Source organism: Sciurus carolinensis, chromosome 4 (assembly GCF_902686445.1).
Source record: "Sciurus carolinensis chromosome 4, mSciCar1.2, whole genome shotgun sequence".
Lineage (NCBI taxonomy): Eukaryota > Metazoa > Chordata > Mammalia > Rodentia > Sciuridae > Sciurus > Sciurus carolinensis.
This window is the reverse complement of record NC_062216.1, coordinates 137,493,033-137,518,442: the sequence shown is the minus strand read 5'-3', so window position 1 is coordinate 137,518,442 and position 25,410 is coordinate 137,493,033. Positions and strand designations below refer to the sequence as shown.

At 35.9% G+C, this 25,410-nt stretch overlaps 1 protein-coding gene across 3 annotated transcripts in view; it reads left to right on the top strand.

The window, feature by feature from the left end:
- The window catches only part of Pawr (pro-apoptotic WT1 regulator), a 123,476-nt gene that overhangs the window by 63,881 nt on the left and 34,185 nt on the right, over positions 1-25,410 (top strand). For all 3 annotated transcript variants that reach the window (XM_047551086.1, XM_047551088.1, XM_047551087.1), the window contains one exon: positions 21,722-21,853. In XM_047551086.1, the coding sequence (XP_047407042.1) occupies positions 21,722-21,853 (132 nt within the window). The remainder of the gene's footprint in view (positions 1-21,721; positions 21,854-25,410) is intronic.

The following is a 25,410-nucleotide window of genomic DNA, read 5'->3' as shown; positions in this document are numbered from 1 at the left end:
TAGGACTTTGAGATGTAGTATTAGGTGATTTATTTGTTGATTTTTTTTATTCTTTTATTGAATGAGCTCAATTCAATGAACTTTCTTCTTAGTACTGCTTTCATAGTGTCCCAGAGATCTTGATAGGTTGTATTAGCGTTCTCATTTACCCTTACCTCATTTTGGTTTTTTTTTTTTTTTTTTTTTTTAATTTCCCTGATGTTTTCTGCTATTCATATATCATTCTACCTCACTCATTTTTTTTTATCTCCTCCCTGAATTTTTCTGCTATTCATATATCATTCACTAGCATATTATTTAGTCTCCACATGTTGGAGTACTTTCTATTTTTTATTTTATCATTAATTTCTAATTTAATTCCTATATGATCTGATAGAATGCAAGGGAGTATCTCTATTTTTTTTATATTTACCAAGAGTTGCTTTATGGCATAACATATGGTCCGTTTTAGAGAAGGATCCAGGTGTTGCTGAGAAAAAAGTTAATTTGCTTGTTGATGAATGGAATATTCTATATTTGTCTGTTAAGTGTAAATTACTGAGTTCTGTGGTTTCTTTGTTCAGTTTTTGTTTGGAAGATATATCTAGTTAAAGTCAACCGGTATTGTGTTGTGGTCTATTTGATCCTGAAATTGAGAAGGGTTCGTTTGACGTACATAGATGCTCCATTGTGTGGGGCATATATATTTATGATTGTTATGTCTTGTTGATTTATGATTTCCTTAAGCAGTATGAAATGATCTCCTTTTCTCTTCTAACTTTGGCTTGATATGAGGATGGAAATTCCTGCTTTTTAACTGAGTTCGAGTGTGTGAAATGTTTTTACCCATCCTTTCACCTTCAATCTGTGGATGTCTTTTCCTATGAGATGAGTCTCTTGAAGGCAGCATATTGTTCAGTCTTTTTTAAAATTCCAATCTGCCAGTCTGTGTCTTTTTATTAATGTGTTTAGGCCATTAACAGTCAGGGTTATTATTGAGATATGATTTGTATTCCTGGTCATTTTGGCTTATTTTTTATTTTTTAACTTGACTTGGTTTCTCCTTTGATTGGTTTTTCCTTTAGTGTAGTTCCTCCCTTTGCTGACTTTCATTGTTTTTCTTTTCATCCTTAAGGAATATTTTACTGAGAATGTTCTGTAGTGCAAGCTTTCTATTTGTAAATTCTTTTAACTTTTGATTATCATGGAAGGTTTTTCATCATCAAATCTGAAGGTTAGTTTTGCTCGATATAAGATTCTTGGTAGCTTTTAGGGTCTGGGCTGAGAAATCTGCTGATATCTGAATAGGTTTCCCCCTGTATGTAATCTGATACTTTTCTCTTGCAGCCTTCTATCTTAAATTCTATCTTTACTTTGTATGTTGATCATTTTCATTATAATGTTCCTTGGGTGGCTCTGTTGTAATTTTGTATATTTGGTGTCCTGTAAGCCTCTTGTATTTGATTTTCCATTTCATTCTTCAGGTTTTATGAATTTTCTATATTAGTTCATTGAATAGATTGTTCATTTCTTTGGTTTGTATCTCTGTGTGTTCCTCAACCCCAATAATTTTTAAATTTGGTATTTTCATGTTATCCCATAATTCTCAGAGGTTCCATTCATGATTTTTTATCATCTTCTCTGGTCAACTTTATTTTCAAGATTAAATATTTTGTCTTCATTGTCTGAGGTTCTGTTTTCCAAGCGATCTTGACTGTTGGTGATGCTTTTTATTGAGTTTTTAATTTGGTTTATCGTGTCCTTCATTTCAAAGATTTTTTTTATCAGAACCTTTATTGCTTTATTGAAGTAATCTTTTTCTTCCTGCATTTGCTCTTTTAACTTTTTATTGAAATGATCTTTTGTTACCTGCATTTGCTCTCTTATATCATCCTTTACTTCACTGATCATTTTAATTATGTATATTCAGAACTCTCTTTATGACAGTCTTTCTACTGTGGTGTCAGTGGATTCTATTAATATAGCACATTGGTTTGTTTGGGGAGCTTTCTTCCTATGCTTTTTCGTGTTGTTCATGTGTCTCCCCTCTAACAGTGTGGATCTGTGGTATTACAGTTTCCATCTTATGGATTTATAGTGTCCCTGCAGGTTTCCATGACCTTGCCTTTAAGGGTGAGATCAATATTAATAGCACCTAATGCAAACCATATGCAGCCTTAAACCAAGTTGCCCCTATTAAGATGTTAACACTATTGTCATAATAAACGGAGATATGTTCACTTATTATCTACAACATTAACAATAGGTTTGGAATAAGATCTACAATTTCTAATGGTGAACAGGGAGAATGGGGGAGGGGTGTAGGATGTGATGTTAATGAGGTAAGAAATGAGAATGTAGAGCTACTAGATCATAGGAAGAGTGAAAGAGGAACCCAAAGAAGTTGGTTTTTAGCAGGAGAAAAGGGAGAAAGAGATTCGGAGGAAACATAAATAAAAGGAAAATTGAACGAGTAATACAAAAAAGAATCTACAGTAAAACTGTATTATGCTCTTCAAACCTCCCAGGCCTCAGTAGGCTGATGCATGAAAAGTACTTGATTTCAAAGTAATTTTGGGGATGGGGATGTGAGAACAGGAAATGAACAAAGAAAAAAAAGTGGGGGAAAAAGAATCTTGAAGGAAAACTCGTTTCTGTTCAGTATCTTTTCTGCTTCCCTTCTCTGATAGGTGGAGTTGTTTGGAGTTTGCTGGTAACTCCACCCTCAGGATGATGAAAGCTACTACAGTGGGAGGATTAGATTTGGAGGCAAGACTCCTGGAGGCAGGGTATAGCAGTTGCCAGTGCCTCTGGAAGACTGTACCCCAGGACTCTCCTTTGGGGTTCACTCGTGTGATGCAGGAGCCTGGTTTTAGCTCCTTCCCTCTCTTGTGAACCCCACAATTCCTAGTCTATAATTTAGTCTCTAAATTGTGATCTCCTGCCCCCACTGTTTTGACTTCCCAGTGAGGAACCTCTCTCCCTGGAGGTCCTAAGGTCTGAGAGCCCGGACCTGTGTGCCTCTCTCGGAGTGCCTCTGTGTTCTGTATTGGGTGAATCAGGACCAGGTGTTGAGAGCTGTGGTCCAGCCACGTAGCTGCAGGCACTGGACTGGGTTGTTGGCTAGGGGGTGTTGGGAAACTGGGGATTGAGAAGCAAGTGGGTCCTGATGGTTGCAAAACTGGTGGAACCCGGTGATTGGTGGATGCTCTATTGGGTTGGGAGTCATGGACTAGGCTGATGTCTGGTCCCAGCAAGTGCTGCCTGAGTTGTCTTTGGGATCAGGGTGGGTGCCAGTCTGGTTGTTTGGATGAGCCGGGATGAAGATGTCCTCATGCCCTTTTCCCACCTACCAACCCCTTGCAAGACTCTCTCCTGCCTCTGCAGCAAGGTGGTAACTATTAGCACACCTAGCAGGGAGGGATACCTCAGATGTAACCAAGCCTGCAAGGCCCTTGGTGATGATCTTTCAGGTCCTTGCTATTATCCCTAGTTGGAAGCGACTATGTCCCTAGTTGATGGCCGAAATATCTGCTAACCTGTAGGTACCTTGATGAGCGTCTAGTCTCCAGCAGGTGTCCCAAGATGGAAGTTGTGCCAACTGAAGATGGCAGCTGTGGCAGTGTTGGAGCTAATCCAGGGTGGCAGTGGAGGTGTCCCAGGATGGAGGCTGCCATGTGTTGGTAGATGGGGAGCCACAGTGCAGTGCTGGATCTGCACTGGGTGAGTCAGAGGTTTATTTTTGTATAACAAGAAAGGGAAGAATAGTTTTCATGTTTTCAAAGGGTTATTATTTTTTGGGAGTGGGGGAACGCAGACCATATGTGACCCCAAAACCTTAAAATAGTTGTTCTTTTGTTTTTTATTTTCTGATTCATGTTTAGAACATCCCACAATCTGGATTTTCATGATTGTGTCTGCATGGTGTTCTGTTTCCTATGATTAATAGGTGGATATAGAGACTTGATCAGATTCAGGGTGTGTGAGTGTGTGTGTGTAATTTCCTACTTTATTTATCACCTAGCTTCTTTTTAAAAATATCACTAGAGCCATTTACATGCAATATTCTGCTTTAAAAGTGCAATTTGATGATTTAGGTGTTCGGAGATTGGTAAAGCACTGTGAAAATCAGGATATGAAACATTTTCATTATTTCTTCTGTCCCTTTTCAGTCATTCCCCCATGAAACCCCATACTTCTGCCCATGTCCTGTGTGGGGAGGGAGTGGGTAACTGTCAGAGGTGTGGGCCGACTGGAAATTAAAGCTAGAAAATTAATATTAATAAATAAAGGCAGTAGTCACAGATTATATATATTTTCAAAGTGTGGTGTGGTGGGTAGAACAGACCTAACAGAGAAAATCCTGCGAATGCTTTATTTATAGTGGTACACCCCAGAGGGAATCAGAAGGAGCTTGTTTAGGAAAACAGGGCGAGAGTGGGAAAAACAGGTTGTTTGGTGCTTGGCAGGTTACACCTGTCTCCTGGTAGCTGCATTTGAACCTAGGGCTGTGAGCTAAGGCAGGGTGCCAGCATGATCTAGGCTTTCTTGAACCGGGGAATTTCATCCAGTTGTTCCCAGAAAAATAGCCTCTCTGCCTTATATTGGCTCAAACAAACCCATAATTTATCCATGGCGTCCAACATCAGTGCTTCACTCCTAGCAAGTATTGATGTATTGTACTCCTAGCAAGTATTGTATGTAGGAGAAAATACTCCTAGCAAGTATTTTCTGTAATTTCATACAAAAGTTTGAGACTCATTCATTTTGTTGCTGAGTAATATTCTAGTACTTGGATGTACTACTATTTGTTTATCCATTCATTATTTGAGGGACTTTTGTGATTTTTTCCAGTTTTTAGCCATTGTGATAAAAGCTGAATTTTTGTGTAATTTTCTTTCTTTGTTCTTTTTTCTTTTTTCTGTTAAGTGACTAGGGGCTTACTTAATTCCTGGATTATATGCTACCATATATTTAAGTATATAAGAAACTGCCAGACTGTTTTCCTACATGACTATACCATTTTCAATTCCCATGAGCATGTGTGAGATTTTCAGTTTATCCAAATTTTTACCAATCCTTGATATTGTCAGACTTCACTTTTAGTCATTTTGGTAGGTGGATAATGGTAACTCATTATATTTAAAATTCTTGCTTCCCTAGTGATTTGTTAGGTTGAGCCTCTTTTCATGTGTCAGTTTGTCATTCTTTGATTTTCTTTGGTGAAATATCTTCAAATTTTTGATCATATTAAATTGGGTTATTTTCTTTTTATGTGTTACCAGTGTCATACACTTTTCTACTTATTTAGGTCTTTTTAATTTATCTCAGCAATGTTTTGCAGTTTTTAATGTCAAGGTGTGGCACCTATTGTTAATTTTTGCCATAAGTATTTTAAATGATATTTATTTACATTTTAATTTTTTTTGACAGTGTATAAAAATATAATTGATCTTTGTATTTATTTTATATTTTGTCATCTTGCTTTATTCATATTCTATGTAGAAGATAGTGCCATCTACAAATAAAAAGTTTCTTTTTTCTTTTCAGTATGTGCACCTTTTATTTCTTATGCTTATCTTTTCCTACTGACTTGAACTGATAATAATGATGCTGAATAGAAGTGGTAAAAGAGTAGTAGTATAAGTAGCCAGTCTGATTACCTTTGACATAAGATCGATTTCTTTCACTTTGTAGTGTGATGTTACATATGGGTTTTCCTGATTAATATTGCTAATCAAGATGATGTATGTTTGTGTCATGCTTTTTAATATATTAATGATTTTACATGTGTGCTTTTTTTCCCTTTATTCTGTAAAGATGGCAAGTTGTGCTGATACTTGAACAATAAACCAACCATGTTTTCCTGGATTAGACCCTATTTTGGTCATGGTTATCCTTTTCTATTTTTTATTTCCTTTGCTGAAATTTTATGAAGATTTTTGTGTCTATATTTACCAGATATATTGATCTGTTCTTGTTTATTCAGGTTTTTTTTCCCCCTGGGAGGGGGGTATTCAGATTAATGCTGACTTCTAAGTTCAGAAGTATTTCCTCCTCCTGGAAGAATTTTTTTCCATTGGTATTTCTTTAAATGTTTGATAGAACTTACCAACTATATAGTTTGAAGTTTTCTTTGTAGGAAGACTTTTAAATGAATTTACTTTCTTTATTAGATAGAGGATCATTCAAGGTTTTACTTTTATCAGTTTTATGAAACTTACCATATTTACAGGCACAAAGTGTTTCATAATATTCTTCTAATCTTTTACCATTGTCAGATATCAGTTCTAGTTATGATTCCACTTTTACTTGTTGTAATAATTTTCTGTCTTTCCTTTTTCTTCCTGATCAGTCTGGCTAGAGTTTTACTAATTTTATTATTTGCAGAGAACTACTTTTGGTTTCATTTGCTTTATCTATTGTTTTCAGTTTCCCTGATTTTTTTTTTCACTTATACTTTTTCCTTCCAATTACAGTATTTTGGTTTAATTTTTCCTTTTATAGCTTTTTATGATAAAAACTCTAATCATTCATTTGAGACTTTTTCTAACAAATATTCAATGTTAAATGTTTAAACACTGCTTTAGTTGAATCTAATTTTTAATAATTCATTTTCTATTTGTAATTTTTTTCACTTAAGAGTTACTTAGAAATATTTAGAGGAGGGGCTGGGGAGATAGCTCAGTTGGTAGAGTGCTTGCCTTGCAAGCACAAGGCCCTGGGTTCGATCCCCAGCACCCAAAAAAAAAAGAAATATTTAGAGGATATTTCAGATATCTTTCTGGTATTGATTTCTTATTTAAATTCATTATTGGTCAGAAAACATTCTTTGTATGATTTTACTCATTTTAACATTTGTTGTACAGATGTTGTTTATGTTTCAGAAAATTTTCTGCCTTGGCAAACATACTATGTATGATCTTATTTTTGTGGGTTTTATGTTTGTGTGTGTGTGTGTGTCTGGTGCTGGAGATTGAACCTAGGACTGTATACATACTTGGTATGTGCTCTACCACTGTATTATACTCTGAACCCTTACTCTTACAGAATATTATATAAATATTAGTCAAGTTAATTGACATGGTTCAAAATTTTTGTATCTCTACTCTTCTTTCATCAACTTGTGTCAGGTATGGATAAAGAAGTGTCTAAATTTTCATCAATATTTGTGGATTAGTCTGTTGCTCTTTTTAATTCTTTTTGCTTCACTTGATCTGAAGCCCCTTTATTTGGTACTTACATCTTTTAGAGTTGATATTGACCACCTTTATCATTATGAAATGATAACTTTATTTCTGATAATATTAATTATCCTGTAATTCAATTTGATGTAGCTATTCCCACTTTTGTTAATGTCTTAAAGTTATATCTTCTTTTCAGCCTTCTTCTTTTTAACCTGTTTGTGTCTTTTTGTTTAAATGTATTTCTTATAGACTGCATATATTTGGGCTTTATTCTATTATTTAATCTTATAACATTCACCTTTCAATTGAAATGGCTAGATTATGTGTATTTAATATAATTATTGAGGTTAGGTTTAAATCTTTCATTTTGGTATTTGTTTTCTACTTACCCTGTCTTCCCCTTCTTTTCTTGTCTGTATTTGGGTCAGGTATTTTTTAAATCATTCCATTTTTCTTCAGTATTGGATAATCAATCATACCTGTTTGAATGGCTTTTTAGGTGGTCGTTCTAGAGTTCACTATGTGTAACTAACTCATCACAGTCTGTTTTTATGTACTATTATACCTTGTCATATGTAGAGGAAGAACCTTGCTCCATCTATATCTTGCTTCTTGCCTTTGTATTTTTACCATACTTTTTTACTTTTCTGTGTGTTATAAATCTTACAAAATATCATTATTTTTGCTTTAAACAATCAATTGTATGTTAAGGGGATTGCCAAAAAGAAGAAAAAAAAACAATTTCTTGTATTTATTCATGTACTTACCATTTTATATGCTCTTCAGTTCTTTAAAGGTTTTAAATTTCCATGCAGTATCATTTTCCTCTAGTAAGGAACTTCATTTAACTTTTTAAAAATACTTCGTTGTTATTTGCAAAAGTCTATTTTGCATTTATTTTTGAAACTTCGCTGTGCGTAGAATTCTTGTTTGATAGAAATTTCTTTTCAACTTAATACATCAAAGCCCTTCCATTGTCTTCTGACTTACATAGTTTCTTTTGATAAATCTGCTTTAATTCTTATCTGCCTTAGTATATAGTTTGCTTCCATCCTCTTTCAAGGCTTTTTCTGTATTAATTTAAGAAAATAATTTGTGTATGATTTCTTTCATGTTTATCCTTTTGGGCTTATTGAACTTAGATCTGTGTTTATGATTTTCATCAAATTTGGATAAAATTTGCCTATTATTTCTTCAGTTTTTTTCTGTCTCCTCTCCCTCTGAATCTTCAATTACACATATGTTAGACCACTTCATGTTGTCACAGGTCACTTTAATTTATACATCCCTGATATATAAACAACTGAAAAACCTATAGAAAAATGGACGAGGAAAGTAACAGTAGCTCTCAGAAGAAATGTGAATGAGTTTCAATTAAAGCAAAAGATGCTAAAATTATATTGAGATAGTTTTTCTCATGTTATATTGCCTAAAAGTTAAAAAAAAAAAAAAAAGTACCAATATCTAAGATGAACATAGATGCAAAAATTCTCAATAAACTTCTGGCAAATCACATACAAAAACATATTAAAAAGACATTGTACCATGATCAAGTGGGGTTCATCCCAGGAATGCAAGCCTGGTTCAACATCTGGAAATCAATAAATGTAATTCATCACATCTAGACTTAAAAATAAGAATCATATGATCATTTCAATAGATGTAGAGAAAGCATTTGACAAAATACAGCACCCTTTTGTGTTCAAAACACTAGAAAAACTAAGGATAGGAAGAACATACCTCAACATTGTAAAAACTATCTATGCTAAACCCAAGGCCAACATCATTCTAAAGGGGGAGAAAAATTGAAAGCATTCCTTCTAAAAACTGGAACAAGACAGGGATACCCTCTTTCACTACTTGTATTTAATATAGTCCTTGAAAATCTAACCAGAGCAGTTAGAAGAAAGAAATGAAAGTGATACAAACAGAAAAGGAAGAACTCAAACTCTCCCTATTTGCTGGTGACATGATTCTATATTTAGATGATTCAAAAAAATTCCATGAGAAATGTTCCAGCAAAGTAGCAGGATATAAAATTAATACCCATAAATCAGATGCATTTCTATACATCAGTAAGTAATCCTCTGAAAGAGAAATTAGGAAAACTACCCCATTCACAATAGCCTCAAAAGAAATAAAATATTTGGGAATCAATCTAACAAAAGAAGTGACAGACCTCTACAATGAAAACTACAGAACACTTATGAAAGAAATTGAAGCAGACATTAGAAGATGACAAGATCTCCCATGCTCTTGGATAGGTAAGAGTTAACATTGTCAAAATAGCCATACTACCAAAAGTGTTATTCAGATTTAATGCAATTGCTATTAAAATCCCAGTAACATTCTTCATAGAACTAGGAAAAAGCAATGATGAAATTCATTTGGAAAAATAAAGAGTCCCTGAATAGCCATAACAATCCTTAGCAAGAAATATGAAGCAGGGGGCATCACGATACCAGACCTTAAATTATACTACAGAGCCATAGTAACAAAAATGTCATGGTATTGGCACCAAAACTGATATGTAGACCAATAGTACAGAATAGAAGACACAGAGACAAACCCACATAAATACAGTTGTCTCAGACAAAGATGCCATAAACACTTTGAAGAAAAGATAGCTATTCGACAAATGGTTCTGGGAAAACTGGAAATCCATATGTAGCAAAATGAAATCAAACCCCTATCTCTCACCTTGCAAAAAATCAACTCAAAGTGGATCCAAGACTTAGGCCCTAGAGCAGAGACCCTGTGCCTACTAGATGAAAAAGTAGGCCCAAATCTCCACCATGTCAGCTTTAGGAAAGGACTTCCTTAACAAGAGTCTTAAAGTGCAAGAAGTAAAATCAAGAATCAATAAACAGGCCAGACATGGTGTGACAGAAGCCTTAATTCCAGCAATTTGGGAGGCTGAGGCAAGAGAATCTCAAGTTCAAAGCCATCCTCAGCAACTTAGTGAAGCTCTAAGTAACTCAGTGAGACCCTGTCTCTAAATATAAGTGGCTCAGTGATTAAGTGCCCCTGGGTTCAGTCCCTGATATCAAGGAGGGGGAAAAAAAAGGAATCAGTAAATAAATGGGATGAAATCAAACTAAAAAACTTCTTCACGGCAAAGGAAACAATAACATGAAGAGAGAGCCTACAGAATGGGAAAAAAAATTTTGCCACATGCACCTCAGATACAGCATTAATCTCCAGGGTATGTAAGGAACTCAAAAAATTTAACTCCAAAAACAACCCAAATAACCCAATCACTAAACGGGAAAAGGAACAGAACAGACACTTCACAAAAGAAGAAATAAAATTAATCAACAAATACATGAAAAAATTTTCAGCATCTCTAGCAATTAGAGAAATGCAAATGAAATTTACACTAAGATTCCATCTCACTCCGGTCAGAATGGCAATCATCAAGAATACAAACAACAATAAATGTTGACAAAGATGTGGGGTAAAAGGTACACTTATATATTGCTGGTGGGACTGCAAATTGGTACAACCACTATGGAAAACAGTGTGGAGATTCCTCAAAAAACTTGGAATGGAACCACCATTTAACCCAGTCATCCCATTCCTAGGTTTATACCTGTTTTAGCTTTTTTGCTGCTTGACTAACTGACCCAACGAGAACAACTGTAAAGGAAGAATGGTTTATTTGAGGGTTCAAGTTTCAGAGGTCTTAGTCCATAGACGGCCAGCTTCATTCCTTGGGGCTCAAGGTGAGGCAGAACATCATGGTGGAAGAGTGTGGCAGAGGGAAGCAGCTTACATGGTGATCAGGAAGCACAGGAGAGAGACTTCACTGGCCAGATACAAATGTATACCCCAAAGGCACGCTCCCCAATTCCTATCTCCTCCATCCACACCCTAACACTTCAGTTACCACTCGGTTAATCCCTATCAGGGGATTAATTGACTGATTTGGATTAAGTTTCTTACAGTCCAATCATTTCCTCCTCTGAACCTTCTTGCATTGTCTAACACATGAGCTTTTGGGGTACCTCTCACATCCAAACCATAACGTACCCGAAGGACTAAAAATCAGCATACTACAGTGACGCAGACATATCAATGTTTATAGCCACTCAATTCACAATAGCTTAGCTATGGAACCAATTTAGGTGCCCTTCAACAGATGACTGGATTAAAAAATATACACAATGGAATATTACTCAGCCTTAAGAATGAAATTATGGCATTTGCTGGTAAATGGATGGAACTGGAGACTATCATGCTAAGCAAAATAAGCCAACCCAAGAGAACCAAATGTGAAATATTTTCTCTGATATGTAAATGCTAATTAATAGTAATGGGCAGGGGAATGATAGAGGTATTTTGGACTAGACAGCGGGGAGGAAAAGGAGGGGAAAGGTCGTGGGGGTAGGAATGATAGTAGAAAGGATTGGACATTAGTACCCAATGTGTGTATATGATCACATTATCTGTGTAACTCTAGTATACCTAAGTAGAAAAAATTTAAAAAAATTTTTTAAATGTATGTTGGGAGAACAGGTAATGTCATGCTGGAGTAAATTCAAAACTGTACAACCTTTGTGGAATGGAATTTGACAGTATCTACCATTTACCCTTTGAGCCAGCAATTCTGCTCTTAACAAACTATTCAGAAAAAAATGCACATACACAAAAAGCTGTATATAAAGGGTTATAATAGTTATATGTAAAGACTTTCTAATTTTTTTTTTCTTAAAGCAAAAATGAACAACCCAGTGTTCATCAGTAAATCTGTAGTTAAGAGATGGTACATCTCTTTTAATGTACAACATAGTTGAAAAAAGGAATGAGGAGATATTCACTTCTGCCCTTAAGTATAACAGCTTCTGGGATTCTTCTATTTTTTGCTATTTCCACCAATTTGTTTCTCCAGATGTATTTATTTATCCCAACTACGTAAAACAGCTTAAGGATTTTTAGGATACTTGTGGCTAAAAGAACTCCACTGGATGCTAGCTGACCTTTGGAGGGAAGTGATTTATCAAGTAATCCCTATTCTGAAAGCAGCCTGGAATGTAAGATACACATTCTCACTGCAGAGATGTTATGTGAGATGAATAGGTTTCCAGGTCAGCAAGTAACAATGTTGCCATGGGAAAAGAACATTCCGAATTTTAAGTGAGAGTATACAGACCATTGTCCTGATTTGTCTCATCGTGATAATTCATTCATTTATCAAACATTTACAGTTACTCATTTTTAAAATTTTTTTTAAGTTGTCAAAGGACCTTTATTTTTTTTTATTTATATGTGATGCTGAAGATCGAACCCAGTGCCTCACACATGCTAAGCAAGTGCTCTTCCACTGAGCCACAACCCCAGCCCAAGTTATTTATTTTTATTTATTTATTTTTTGAATGTGCTGATAAGGAAATCTACATTTTTTTTTTTTGAAGAAATGGGTAGAGGAAGGGTTAGTGTTCGGATTGGGTCTCACAAAATGCAAAAAAAAAAAAGATAAAGAAAAGCACATCTCAGTGTCAGGGCGTTAGTGGCTCCCTGCCTGCCTTTTTTTTTTTTTTTTTTTTTTTGGTGGGGGTGGTTACGAAACAACTCTTGTAATTTTAGAATTCTAAAATTACATTTTAGAATTAAGCTAACATTAGATCATATGGTCAGGGAATTTTGCAGTCCACATCTTGGAGAATGAGGAATGGTTGCTTTTACAAAATAGAAAAGAGTATAAAAGTAGAGATGGGATCTTGTATGTGTCCCCCAACCCCCATCTTTTACTTTTCTTAACTCCCACTGTGCGTGACATGGTTGATCCCTTGTCTTAATATTACATATTGATGCTACTTTGGACAGCTATTTATTTTTGAAAACTTACTGAAATAGCCATCTTTTAAAATACTGTAAAGTATTTGTTAATAATAAAATCATAGCATCTATAGTGATGGAAATTTTGCTTCCGTTCTAATGCTGAAACCTGTTATTCCTCTTACCTAATTTTATCACCTAGCACTTCCATAACAGGATTGATGGTGGATATCATTGTCTTAAATGTTGTTGATATTTTGTCAGTAAACCTATTGATTTGAGAATTTCTTAAAGTCTTAAGAGAGCCAGGCACAGTGGTGCGTGAGTCTGGGCAACTTAGTAAGACCCTGTTTTAAAATCAAAATATAAAAAGTGGCTGGAAATGTAGCTTAGAGATAGAGCATCTGTCTAGCATGTGCAAGGCCCTGGGCTCAATCCTGAATGTGTGTGTGTGTGTGTGTGTGTGTGTGTGTGTGTGCGTGCGCGCGCGTATGTTGACAGGTTGGAGTGGGATAGGAGAGATTCTTTTTCTAATCAGGAGTGATTAACACTTTTTATCATTTATTAGATTTTTTAATTATATTTTTTCCTAGAAAAAATATATTTTATTGTAAACAAATTGGGTACAACTTGTTTCTCTGATTGTACATGAAGTAGAGGCGAACCATTTATGTAATCATACATTTACATAGGGTAATGGTGTTTTATTCATTTTTTTTTCCTTCCCCCCATGCCTCCCACCCCTCTTTTCCCTCTATACAGTTCCGAATTCCTCCATTCTTGCCTCCCTCCCACTCCCCATTATGTATCACCATCTGCTTATCAGCGAGATCATTCGCCCTTTGGTTTTTTGAGATTGGCTTATCTCACTTAGCATGATATTCTCCAATTTCATCCATTTGCCTGCAGATGCCATAATTTTATTCTTCTTTATGACTGAATAATATTCCAGTGTGTGTGTGTGTGTGTGTATCACAGTTTCTTTATCCATTCATCAATTGAAGGGCATCTAGGTTGGTTCCACAATCTGGATATTGTGAATTGAGCAGCTGTGAACATTGATATGGCTGCATCACTATAGTATGCTGATTTTTAAGTCTTTTGGGTATAGGCCAAGGGATAGCTGGGTCAAATGGTGGTTCCATTCCAAGTTTTCTAAGGAATCTTCACACTGCTTTCCAGAGTGGTTGCACTAATTTGCAGCCCCACCAGCAGTGTATGAGTGTACCTTTTTCCCCACATCCTTGCCAACACCTATTGTTGCTATTCTTGATAACCGCCATTCTAATTGGGGTGAGATGGAATCTTAGGATGGTTTTGATTTGCATTTCTCTTATTACTAGAGATGTTGAACATTTTTTCATGTGTCTGTTGATTGCTTGTAGATCTTCTTCTGTGAAGCGTCTGTTCATTTCCTTAGCCCATTTGTTGACTGGGTTATTTGTATTCTTGGTGTAGAGTTTTTTGAGTTCTTTATATATTCTGGAAATTAGTGCTCTATCTGAAGTATTAGTGGCAAAGATTTTCTCCCACTCTGTAGGCTCTCTCTTCACATTGCTGATAGTTTCCTTTGCTGAGAGAAAGCTTTTTAGTTTGAATCTATCCCAGTTATTGATTCTTGCTTTTATTTCTTGTGCTATGGGAGTCCTGTTAAGGAAGTCTGATCCTAAGCCGACATGTTGAAGATTTGGGCATACTTTTTCTTCTGTAATATGCAAGGTCTCTTGTCTGATTCCAAGGTCCTTGATCCATTTTGAGTTGAGTTTTGTGCAGGATAAGAGATAGGGATTTAGTTTCATTCTGCTGCATATGGTTTCCAGTTTTCCCAGCACCGTTTGTTGAACAGGCTGTCTTTTCTCAATTGCATGTTTCTGACACCTTTGTCTAGTATGAGAAAATTGTATTTATTTGGGTTTGTGTCCGTGTCCTCTATTCTGTACCATTGATCTACCTGTCTATCTTGGTACCAATACCATGCCGTTTTTGTTACTATTGCTTTGTAGTAGAGTTGAAGTTCTGGTATTGTGATACCCCCTGCTTCACTCTTCCTGCTGAGGATTCCTTTAGCTATTCTGGGTTTCTTGTTCTTCCAGATGAATTCCATGATTGCTTGCTCTATTTCTGTGAGGTATGTCATTGGGATTTTAATTGGAATTACATTGAATCTGTACAGCACTGTTGGTAGTATGGCCATTTTGATAATATTAATTCTTCCTATCCAGGAGCATGGGAGATCTTTCCATCTTCTAAGGTTTAATTTAATTTCTTTAGTGTTCTGTAGTTCACATTGTTGAGGTCTTTCACCTCTTGTTAGATTGATTCCTAAGTATTTTATTTTTTTTCAAGGCTATCGTGAATGGGGTAGTTTTCCTAACTTCTCTTTCTGAGGATTCATCACTTATGCATAAAAATGCATTAGATTTATGAGCATTGTTCTTATATCCTGCTACTTCACAGAATTCACTTATGAGTTCTGAAAATTTTCTGGAATTTCCCAGTTCCTTTAAATATATAATCGTGTCATCAGAAAATAGGGATAGTTTGAGTTCTTCTTTTCCTATTTGTACCCCTTTAATTTCTTTGATCTGCCTAGCTCTGACTAGAGTTTCAAGGATAATGTTGAATAGAAGTGATGAAAGAGGGCATCCCTGTCTTGTTCCAGTTTTTAGGGGGAATGCTTACAGTTTTTTACCATTTAGAATGATATTGGCAATGGGCTTACATAGATAGCCTTTATAATGTTAAGGAATGCTCCTACTATTCCTATGTTTTCTAGTGTTTTGAGCATGAAGGGGTGCTGCATTTTATTAAATGCTTTTTCTACATCTATTGAAATAATCATGTGATTTTTGACTTTAAGTCTGTTGATATGGTGAATTACATTTATTGATTTTTGAATGTTGAACCAACCTTGCATCCCTGGGAGAAAACCCACTTGATCATGGTATACTATCTTTTAAATATATTTTTGTATACGATTTGCTAAAATTTTGTTGAGAATTTTTGCATCAATAATCATTAAGGATATTGGTCTGAAAGTTTCTTTTCTCGATGTGTCTCTGGTTTAGGTATCAGGGTGATATTGGCTTCATAGAATGAGTTTGGAAGGGTTCCCTCCTCTTCTGTTTCATGGAATATTTTGAGGAGTTTTGGAATGAGGTCTTCTTTAAAGGTTTTGTAGACCTTGGCTGAGAACCCATCTGGTCCCGGACTTTTCTTTGTTGGTAGGCCTTTGATGACTTCTTCTATTCCATTACTTGAAATTGATCTATTTAAATTGTGTATGGAGCTGGGGAGATAGCTCAGTCGGTAGAGTGCTTGCCTTGCATGCACAAGGCCCTGGGTTCGATCCCCAGCACCGCAAAAAAAAAAATAAATAAATAAATAAATTGTGTATGTCCTCCTGGTTCAGTTTAGGTAATTCATATGTCTCTAGAAACCTGTTGATGTCTTCAAGGTTTTCGATTTTGTTGGAATATAGATTTTCAAAATAGCTTCTAATTGAGTTTTGTATGTCACTCATGTCTGTTGTGATATTTCCTTGTTCATTCCGAATTTTAGTAATTTGAGTTTTCTCTCTCCTTCTTTGTTAGTGTGGCTAAGGTTTTATCAATTTTGTTTATTTTTTTCAAAGAGCCAACTATTTATTTTGTCAATTTTTTTTATTGTTTCTTTTGTTTCAATTTCATTGATTTCAGCTCTGATTTTAACTCTTTCCTGTCTTCTACTGCTTTTGGTGTTGGTCTGTTCTTCTTTTTCTAGGGCTTTGAGCTGTAGTGTTAGGGTGTTTATTTGTTGATTTTTTTTTTCTTTTATTGAATGCACCCCATGAAGTAAATTTTCCTCTAAGTAGTGCTTTCATAGTGTCCCAGAGATTTTGATATGATGTATCTTTGTTCTTTTTTCCCTCTAAGACTTTTAAAATTTCCCCCCTGATGTCTTCTGTTATCCATTCATCATTCAGTAGCATATTATTTAATCTCTAGGTGTAGGAGTAGTTTCTGTTTATTCTCATGTATTTCTAATTTCAATATATTATGATCTGATAGAAAACAAGGTAGTATCTCTGTCTTCTTGTATTTGCTAACAGTAGCTTTGTGGCATAATATATGGTCTATTGTAGAGAAGGATCCATGTGCTGCTGAGAACAAAGTGTATTCACTCTTTGTTGGATGGTATATTCTATATATGTCTGTTAAGTCTAAATTATTCATTGTGTTATTGAGATCTGTGGTTTCTTTGTTCAATTTTTGTTTGGAAGATCTGTCCAGTGGTGAGAGAGGTGTGTTAAAATCGCCTAGTATTATTGTGTTGTGGTCTATTTGATTTCTGGAATTGAGAAGTATTTGTTTGACGTACATGGATGAGCCACTGTTTGGGGCATAGATATTTATGATTATTTTGTATTGCTGATTTATGCTTCCCTTAAGCAGTATGAAATGTCCTTCTTATCCCCTCTGACTAACTTTGGCTTGAAGTCCACATTATCTGATAAGAGGATGGATACTCCAGCTTTTTTTGCTGAGTCTATGTGCATAGTATATTTTTTCCCATCCTTTCACCTTTAGTCTTTGGGTATCTCTTTCTATGATATGATATGAGTCTCTTGCAGGCAGCATATTGTTGGATCTTTCTTTTTAATCCAATCTGCCAGTCTATGTCTTTCGATTGATGAGTTCAGGCCATTAACATCCAGGGTTATTACTGAAATATGATTTGTATTCCTGGTCATTTGGCTCATTTTTGTTTTTTGACATGACTTGGTTTCTCCTTTATTTGGCTATTCCTTTAGGGTACTTCCTCCCTTTGCTGAGTTATATTGTTTTTCATTTCTTTCATGGAATATTTGCTGAGAATGTTCTGTAGTGCCGGCTTTCTTTTCATAAATTCTTTTATCTTTTATTTATCATGGAAGGATTTTATTTCGTCGTCAAATCTGAAGGTAAGTTTTGCTGGGTATAAGATTCTTGGTTGGCATTCGTTTTCTTTCAGAGTTTGAAAAATGTTGTTCCAGGCCCTTCTAGTTTTTAGGGTCTGGATTGAAAAATCTGCTGATATCTGTATTGGTTTCCCCCTGAATGTAATTTGATTTTTTTCTCTTGCAGTCTTTAAAATTCTGTCTTTATTTTGTATGTTAGGTATTTAAATTACAACGTGCCTTGGTATGGGTCTGTTGTAATTTTGTATATTTGGAGTCCTAAAAGCCTCTTGTACTTGATTTTCCATTCTTCAGATTTGGGAAATTTTCTGATATTATTTCATTGAATAGATTGTTCATTCCTTTGGTTTGTTTATCTATGCCTTCCTCAATCCCAGTAATTCTTAAATTTCGCATTTTCATGATATCCCATAATTCTTATAGATTCTGTTCATGATTTCTTACCATCTTCTCTGTTTGATCAACTTTGTTTTCAAGATTTAACATTTTGTCTTCTGTGTCTGAGGTTCTGTCTTCCATGTGTTCTATACTATTGGTTATGCTTTCTATGGAGTTTTTAATTTGGTTTATTGTTTCCTTCATTTCAAGAATTTCTGTTTTTTTTTTTTTTTTCCAGTATATCTAACTCTTTACTGAAATGATCTTTTGCTTCCCACATTTGCTCTTTAACTATTGTTTGGTGCGGTCATTCAAAGCCTGCATTTGCTCTTTCATCTCATCTTTTGCTTCTCTGATCATTTTAATTATGTACATTCTGAACTCCCTTTCTGACATTTCTTCTGGCATGCTGTCATTGGATTTTATTGCTGTAGCATCTAGGTTTGTTTGGGACAATTTCTTCCCTTGTTTTCTCATATTGCTCAGGTATCTTCCCCTCTAGTAGTGAAACTTGGAGATATTGCAGATTTCCTCCATTGACTTATAGTGTCCCTGTAGATTTCCAATAACTCACCTCCTAGCCTTCAGTAGCCTGAAGTCTTGGAGGAACTTGATAATGCAAGGAAGCTGCCCCTCTAGGGGTGGTGTCCTTCAGGTGGGGTATATTCCCTGCTAGTGGGCAGAGGTGCCTCCACTTGTTGACCGATAGTCAGCCAAAGGGGTCTAGACTGTGGGCTGGGGCATGGCTGGTCTGGGCCTATGTCTCTGGTTCTACTGCCCTGATGGGAAAACTTCGCACGGTGGGGAAGACTCACCCGGAGGGGAAGTCTCGCTGAGCAGCTCTCCTCTGAGAAGTTCCCTTCAGTCCAGAACTACTGCCTGGGTTGGGCAGCCCTCCTCTGTGACTTTCCCAGAGGTCCAGACCTACCTCCTGGACTGGGGAGCCTCGCCCTGCAAGTGAGTCTTTCGTTGGGCATCTCTTTCAAGAAGCTGCCTGTGGTCTGGTCCTGCCTCCCAGGCCTGGGACCCTCGCTCTGGGCCAGAGCCTCTCGCTGGGCAGTAGGAAAGCCTCCCCTGGTGGGGAAGACTCACCTGGTGAGGAAGTCTCACTGGGCAGCTCTCCTCCAAGAAGTTCTCTTCGGTCTGGAACTACCACCTGGGCCAGGGAGCCTCTCTCTGCAAGTGAGTCTCTCGCTGGGCAGCCCTCCTCTGTGTTGTTCCCTGGGGTCCAGAACTACCTCCTGGGACGGGGAGCCTAGCTCTGCGTAGAAGCCTCTTGCTGGGCAGCCCTCCTCTGTGATTCTCTCGGCTGTCTGGGTTCACAGCTCCAGCAGGGAGTCTCAGTGGGCAACTCTTCTCCAGGAAGTTCCCTGCATTCCAGGACTACTGCCCTGGCTGGGAAGCCTCACTCAGTGGGAGAGACTCACTCAGTGTCTCTGAGTTGATCCTGAGTCTCTCGATACCTCTTCTTCTTGAATCCTGAGTTCTGGAGTGACATGAGATGCAGTCACCCTCTAGTCCGCCATCTTGGTCTCTCTCTCCAGAACCACCATTTCTAGAATATATATTTCTTGTAGTATTAAATTGCCTACTGTGTTGTTTAACTAGTCTTTCCACTTTCTTCAGGGTAGGGGTGCCAGGGATTGAACTCAGGGGCACTCAACCACTGAGCTACATCCCTAGACCTTTTTTGTATTTTATTTAGACACAGGGTCTCACTGAGTTGCTTATTGTCTTGCTGAGGTTGGCTTTGATCTCACGGTTCTCCTGCCTCAGCCTCCCAAGCCACTGGGATTACAGGCATGTACCACAGAACTGGGCTGGTCTCTCCACTTGATCCCTGTTCCTGTTAATCTGTACTCTGAATTGCTATACTAAGGCTCTTTTTCTAAAAACAGCTTTGAATATGTTGTACTTTTATTCCAAGGAACTCTAATACTCTAATATCTTTCTGTGCCATGTGGGGAAAAATCTAGACTTCTCAGGTTATTTATTATTTATATTTCTTAGTGATTGGAGTATTGACCTTTCTAGTCCTTACCTTAACAATTGAGTTGCTGCAATCTCACCTTATCTGCAGACTTGTATGTTATCTGGTGAATCTTGGCAGAAGACACTAATCTCCTGGATTAGAGTCAAGAACATTTTTTATAGCACTGATATTAGCCACAGTATCATAATTTTTCTGTACAGTTTCCTTAAGCCCCAGTTCTCAGAGGCTTTTGTGATAAGGGAGGACTAGGTTATACATATATAAGCATTTCAGAAGAGGACCCTGAGCATTCTCTGAAATCTCAACCTGCTTGTTCCTTTTGTTTTTCCTTCCATTCTGTCCTATGACAGATCCTTTCTTCCATGTTCCTTATTGTAGAACTTGTCTTTGAATTGCTGCTACCTTTACTATGTTCTTCCTGTTTTTCTAGATACTTCAGTGACCCAGCTTAGTTTGCATTAGTGGCTTCTGTTTTTCCTCATATGACAATTTCTTCGTCCTATTGTCGTCTTCCCTGCCCCCCACCCTACACACACACACACACACAGTGCTTTGGTCAGTGACTTAGTGTCTTTGTAAACAATGCTGGCATAGACCTTTTTTCTTTTTTGGTCTCTCACAGAGCCATTTAGGTTAGTGTATTGGTTAGAAATATGTTGCAAGGGACAGATAAGCCATCCCATAATGAATTTAATGGGTAGGCTTGTTTCTATTGTTTTCATGGAGGTAAGTAATTGCTGATATTGATTCAGATTTTTAGCAACCCTTTTTTATATACTTTGGTTAATACAGTATCTTTATTTTATTTACTTATTTATTTTTTATGTGGTGCTGAGGATCAAAACTAGTGCTTCAAATGTATGAGGCCACAACCCCAGCCCCTTTATATACCTTTTTCAGTATGCTGTTCTTATCACCGGAAATTCTTCATATCTGTAGTTCCAAATTATATCCAGCCTTAAATTACAGGTTTTTTTAATAGTCTTTACTAACTCCCCCAGTGAGAATATTCTTTTTTGTTCTCATAGGCAGTAGTACTAAACTAGAAAATGGCTTTACTCACTAAGCTATATTTGTGTGTCATATCTTCTTTACTAGATTATACATTCAATGTCTCTGTTTTTGTCACCCTCAGTAAAATGCTTTATTTAGGACAGAACACAGTACTTGTTGAATGACTAATAAAGAACAAGTGAACCTCATCTCTATAAGAAACCTTGTATCTGGTGATGAGAGCTTAGGGAAGAGATATGTTGCCAGGCATATGAATGTGGAGACACCAGTTTTAAGCAAAGGATTTAATTTATAAGAATTAAGTGTGTATATTGCTGAAAAGAGCATCTTTATAGTGTAAAATAGTTCTGAATGCACAGGTTTATAGTGCTATCAAATACATTTTCATATATCATCAAAACTTAACAGTTCTATTATATGTGGAAATAAAACAGAAACTATTCTTTTTTTCAGTGCTTAGATGAATATGAAGATGATGAAGCAGGGCAGAAAGAGCGAAAGCGAGAAGATGCAATTACACAGCAGAATACAATGCAGAATGAAGCTGTAAGCTTATTAGATCCAGGCGCTTCCTATCTGCCAACGGTGAGTATTTAAAATTACTGGGAAGTCACTAGGTATTTTAACAACAATTTCTAAGTTGCTGTTAATAATTTTTCTAGTCTCATTTGGTAGCAGCAGCTTCTTTTAAGTATTTCTAGTAGATTTATCCATTGATTTTCTTTATATCCAAATACGTTTTGACTTTAGCAATGTTTAGCTTTAGTTCCTTGTCAGTGAGTTTTTGCTAACTGAATAGCAGGTTTAAGTAGCATCGTCCATAAAAATAACAAAGAAAAACAATTACCTCCTGCAGTTAAAAAAAAAAAAGGTATGAATTAGTAAATTGGATTAAGTGAACAGTTCTGTACTAGGTTGATTTTTGAATTAGAACCAGATAGCAAATAAAAAGTTGAATATAATGTTTCTCCAAAGTCAAATGTTTAAACATAATAAGCACAATATACAGTATCATAAACTGCCAGAAATGTCTATATTTTGTGTAATTATATTTTTAAACTAAATTTTAACTCAGTTTCTAGTTAGCTTTTGTGGCCCAGAAAATTTGGTATTAGAGGTTATAGTGATGTCTCAGTATAAAGAAAAAATCACTTTAGAATCGTGTGTGTGTGTGTGTGTGTGTCTGTCTGTCTGTCTGTGTGTGTGATGCCAGGAATCAAACCCAGGGCCTTAAACATGCTAATAAGGATGTTCTTTACCACTGAGCTATATTCCTAGCCCTAGAATCATTTTATGTAAACTGTAATTTGGAAATACTCTTGATATAATCTGGTCTTAAATTATTTTTTATGCATTTTGAGATCTTGAGCTTAGTATATGTCTTTTCAGAATTCTAGTCTTGACTTTCTAAAATGGGCTTATTATAACACCTTAAAAAGAATTTCAGAGGAATGTACACATCTCCCCATTTTATTGATAAAAATGATGGAATATAAACCTGTCAATTTAGAAGATTGTGAAGGCAGATAATGACATAGTATTTTGAAGTGACTAGGAAACACAGATGCAAAACTTCTTTCTCCTCTACTTTTAGAGGCAGAATGAATTGATTTGAAGATTCATGGAGTGATGGAGGTTTCTCTGATCCTTATGCCCACAAGTTACTGCTACTATAGATGTAATCATCAGAATTCTAGGAAAAGTAGTACTGTATTTTAACATGGTATAAGCTAACAACCAATATTTCTCTCAGCATTTTTGTGACTGTTCATTATCTAAAATAACTGTTTCATTTTTGTCACAGAGTTGAAATTAATTTTTAGTGAAGACTTCCTTCAAGATGAAGGCTTAATTTACTGGGATATACAATATAGTATTTTAGATAAGAGTCTAGTATTGGTTTCAGTTCTTTTCCATACTAAATTACTCTGGCAGTAGTTTAAGGAAGTGAGCTGACTTTCTTCTGTAGCATGAGAGCTCTGTCCACCCACAGTGTAATATTATTCCCAAGTATATGACAGATTTGGAACTCTCTGAACTTAGCTGACCCAGGCTCTGAAGAACTTCCCATCTCATTCAGTTTGCCTTCTTTGCTATAGCTTTTGTAATCTCCAGGCCCACTTTTCACCCCTCCCCCCTTTAAATTAGTATTTGTGATTAATTATTGGCCATTCATTGGTGACCTTAATTTCAAGTGTCTGTTTTGCCAGTTATTTGCTTAGAGTAAGACTAAGACTCCAGTGGGCCTCCGTAGTTGCTCATCAAAGTTGGAGTGGGAAAAAGGAATGCTCTGTCCACATAGTTGACCTCTGAATTACTGTCTGAACTCACATATTCTTTTACTCATAAAGGATACACATTTATTAACAACTCCAAACAGCAACAGAGCAAACAAAACCATTGACATCATTGGTTGCTTTAAAGCTTTTAAAAATAAGACAGACAGACTGTGTTTCCAGCATTGTGACTGAATCTGAGTCCTTCAGTGGAACAGACCTTTAAAAATGAACAGGATGGTAATATGAGTGTGGCATTACAGTATGCTTTGTAAAAGTTTAGAATATTTTAAGTTTCTGATTAAAATTCTTCAAATACAAAATAGTATTAACAGATACTGAGAATTCACAAGTTTTATATTTAATCTATGTTTATTCATATTTAAAATTTTTCAGATGATAACTGGTTTTTTAAGTGAGAATTTCTGATCAAATGTTGAATGATCAATGAAATTTGGAAAATAATAAAGCTTGTAAAGAAAAGTGAAATTTCCTGGGTTGATCAGTTTCTTCATGCTCTGTTTTTTAAAGAACTTTATTAAAGTTGAAACTTTAAACTTAATTTACTGCCAAACATTGTGGCACATTCCTGTAATCCCAGCTGCTCAGGAGGCTGAGGCAAAGGGATTATAAATATGAGACCAGCCAGGGCATATAGCACAAGACCCTCTCTCAAAACAAACAGCAACAAAAAAACCTTTTTATTTAAACTTAATTTTTAAAAAATGGTGTGTAGTCATGTGCTAGAAAACACAAAAGCATAAAAGGATATGTGATAAAAATGTTTCTTCAGTTACGTGGTTATGTTCTCTGGGGATAACTAATGCTTTCTTATTTGTATATCCTTTCAGAACTAGTCTATAAACAAATTTTTTTCTATATCCATACCTATATGTTTATGTATGTGTTTCTTTTTAAAAATTTTTATCAATGCCTAATAATCATATATACTAGTTGGTTTCGTTGTGACGTATTTGTTCATGTACGTAATATAATTTTATCAGTTTCACTCCCCAGTACCTCTTCTAGCTCTCCACTTCTCTCTCCTCCTGACTTTGATCTTGTACCCTATTGGTCTTCTTTCTATTTTCATGAGATCTCTTTTTTCCCTTCTCTATAACCTGCACATTTGAGAAAAAATGTGACCCCTGATTTGCTGAGCTTTGCTTATTTCACCGAACAGGATGCTCTAAAGTTCCATCTGTTTTCTTGTAAGTGACATAATTTCTTTCTTGTTTATGGCTGAATAAAACTTCATTGTGTATATTTATGACATTTTCTTTAGCCATTCATCTACTGATAGATACCCAATCTGGTTCCATGACTTGATTATTGTGAATTGTGCTGCTGTAAACATGGGTGTGTATGTGTCACTATAGTATGGTGACTTTTGGATAAATACTGAGAAGTGCTATGACTGGATCATATGTGGTTGCATTCTTAGTTTTTTGAGGAAGTTCCATGCTGTTTTCTATGTGATTATACTAATTTACTTTCCCATGAACAGTGTGTAAAAGTTTCTTTTTCCTCACACCCTCACTGGTATTTATTGTTATTTGTATTCTTAATGGTTGCCATACTAACTAGAATGAGATGGAATCTCAGTGTAATTTTGATTTGCATTTCCCTGATTGCTAAAGGTGTTAAACATTTTTTCATACATTTGTTGGCCATTTGTACTACTATTCTTGAGAAACATCTGTTTCATTCATTTGCTCACTTATTGGTCAGGTTTTTTGTTTTTGTTTTTTGAGTTCTTCATATATTCTGAATGCTAGAAGAGTAACTGATAAAGAATTGCTTCTATTTTGAGGCCCTCTGTTCACACTTGTTTCCTTTGCTTGCTATATAGAAACTTTTTAATTT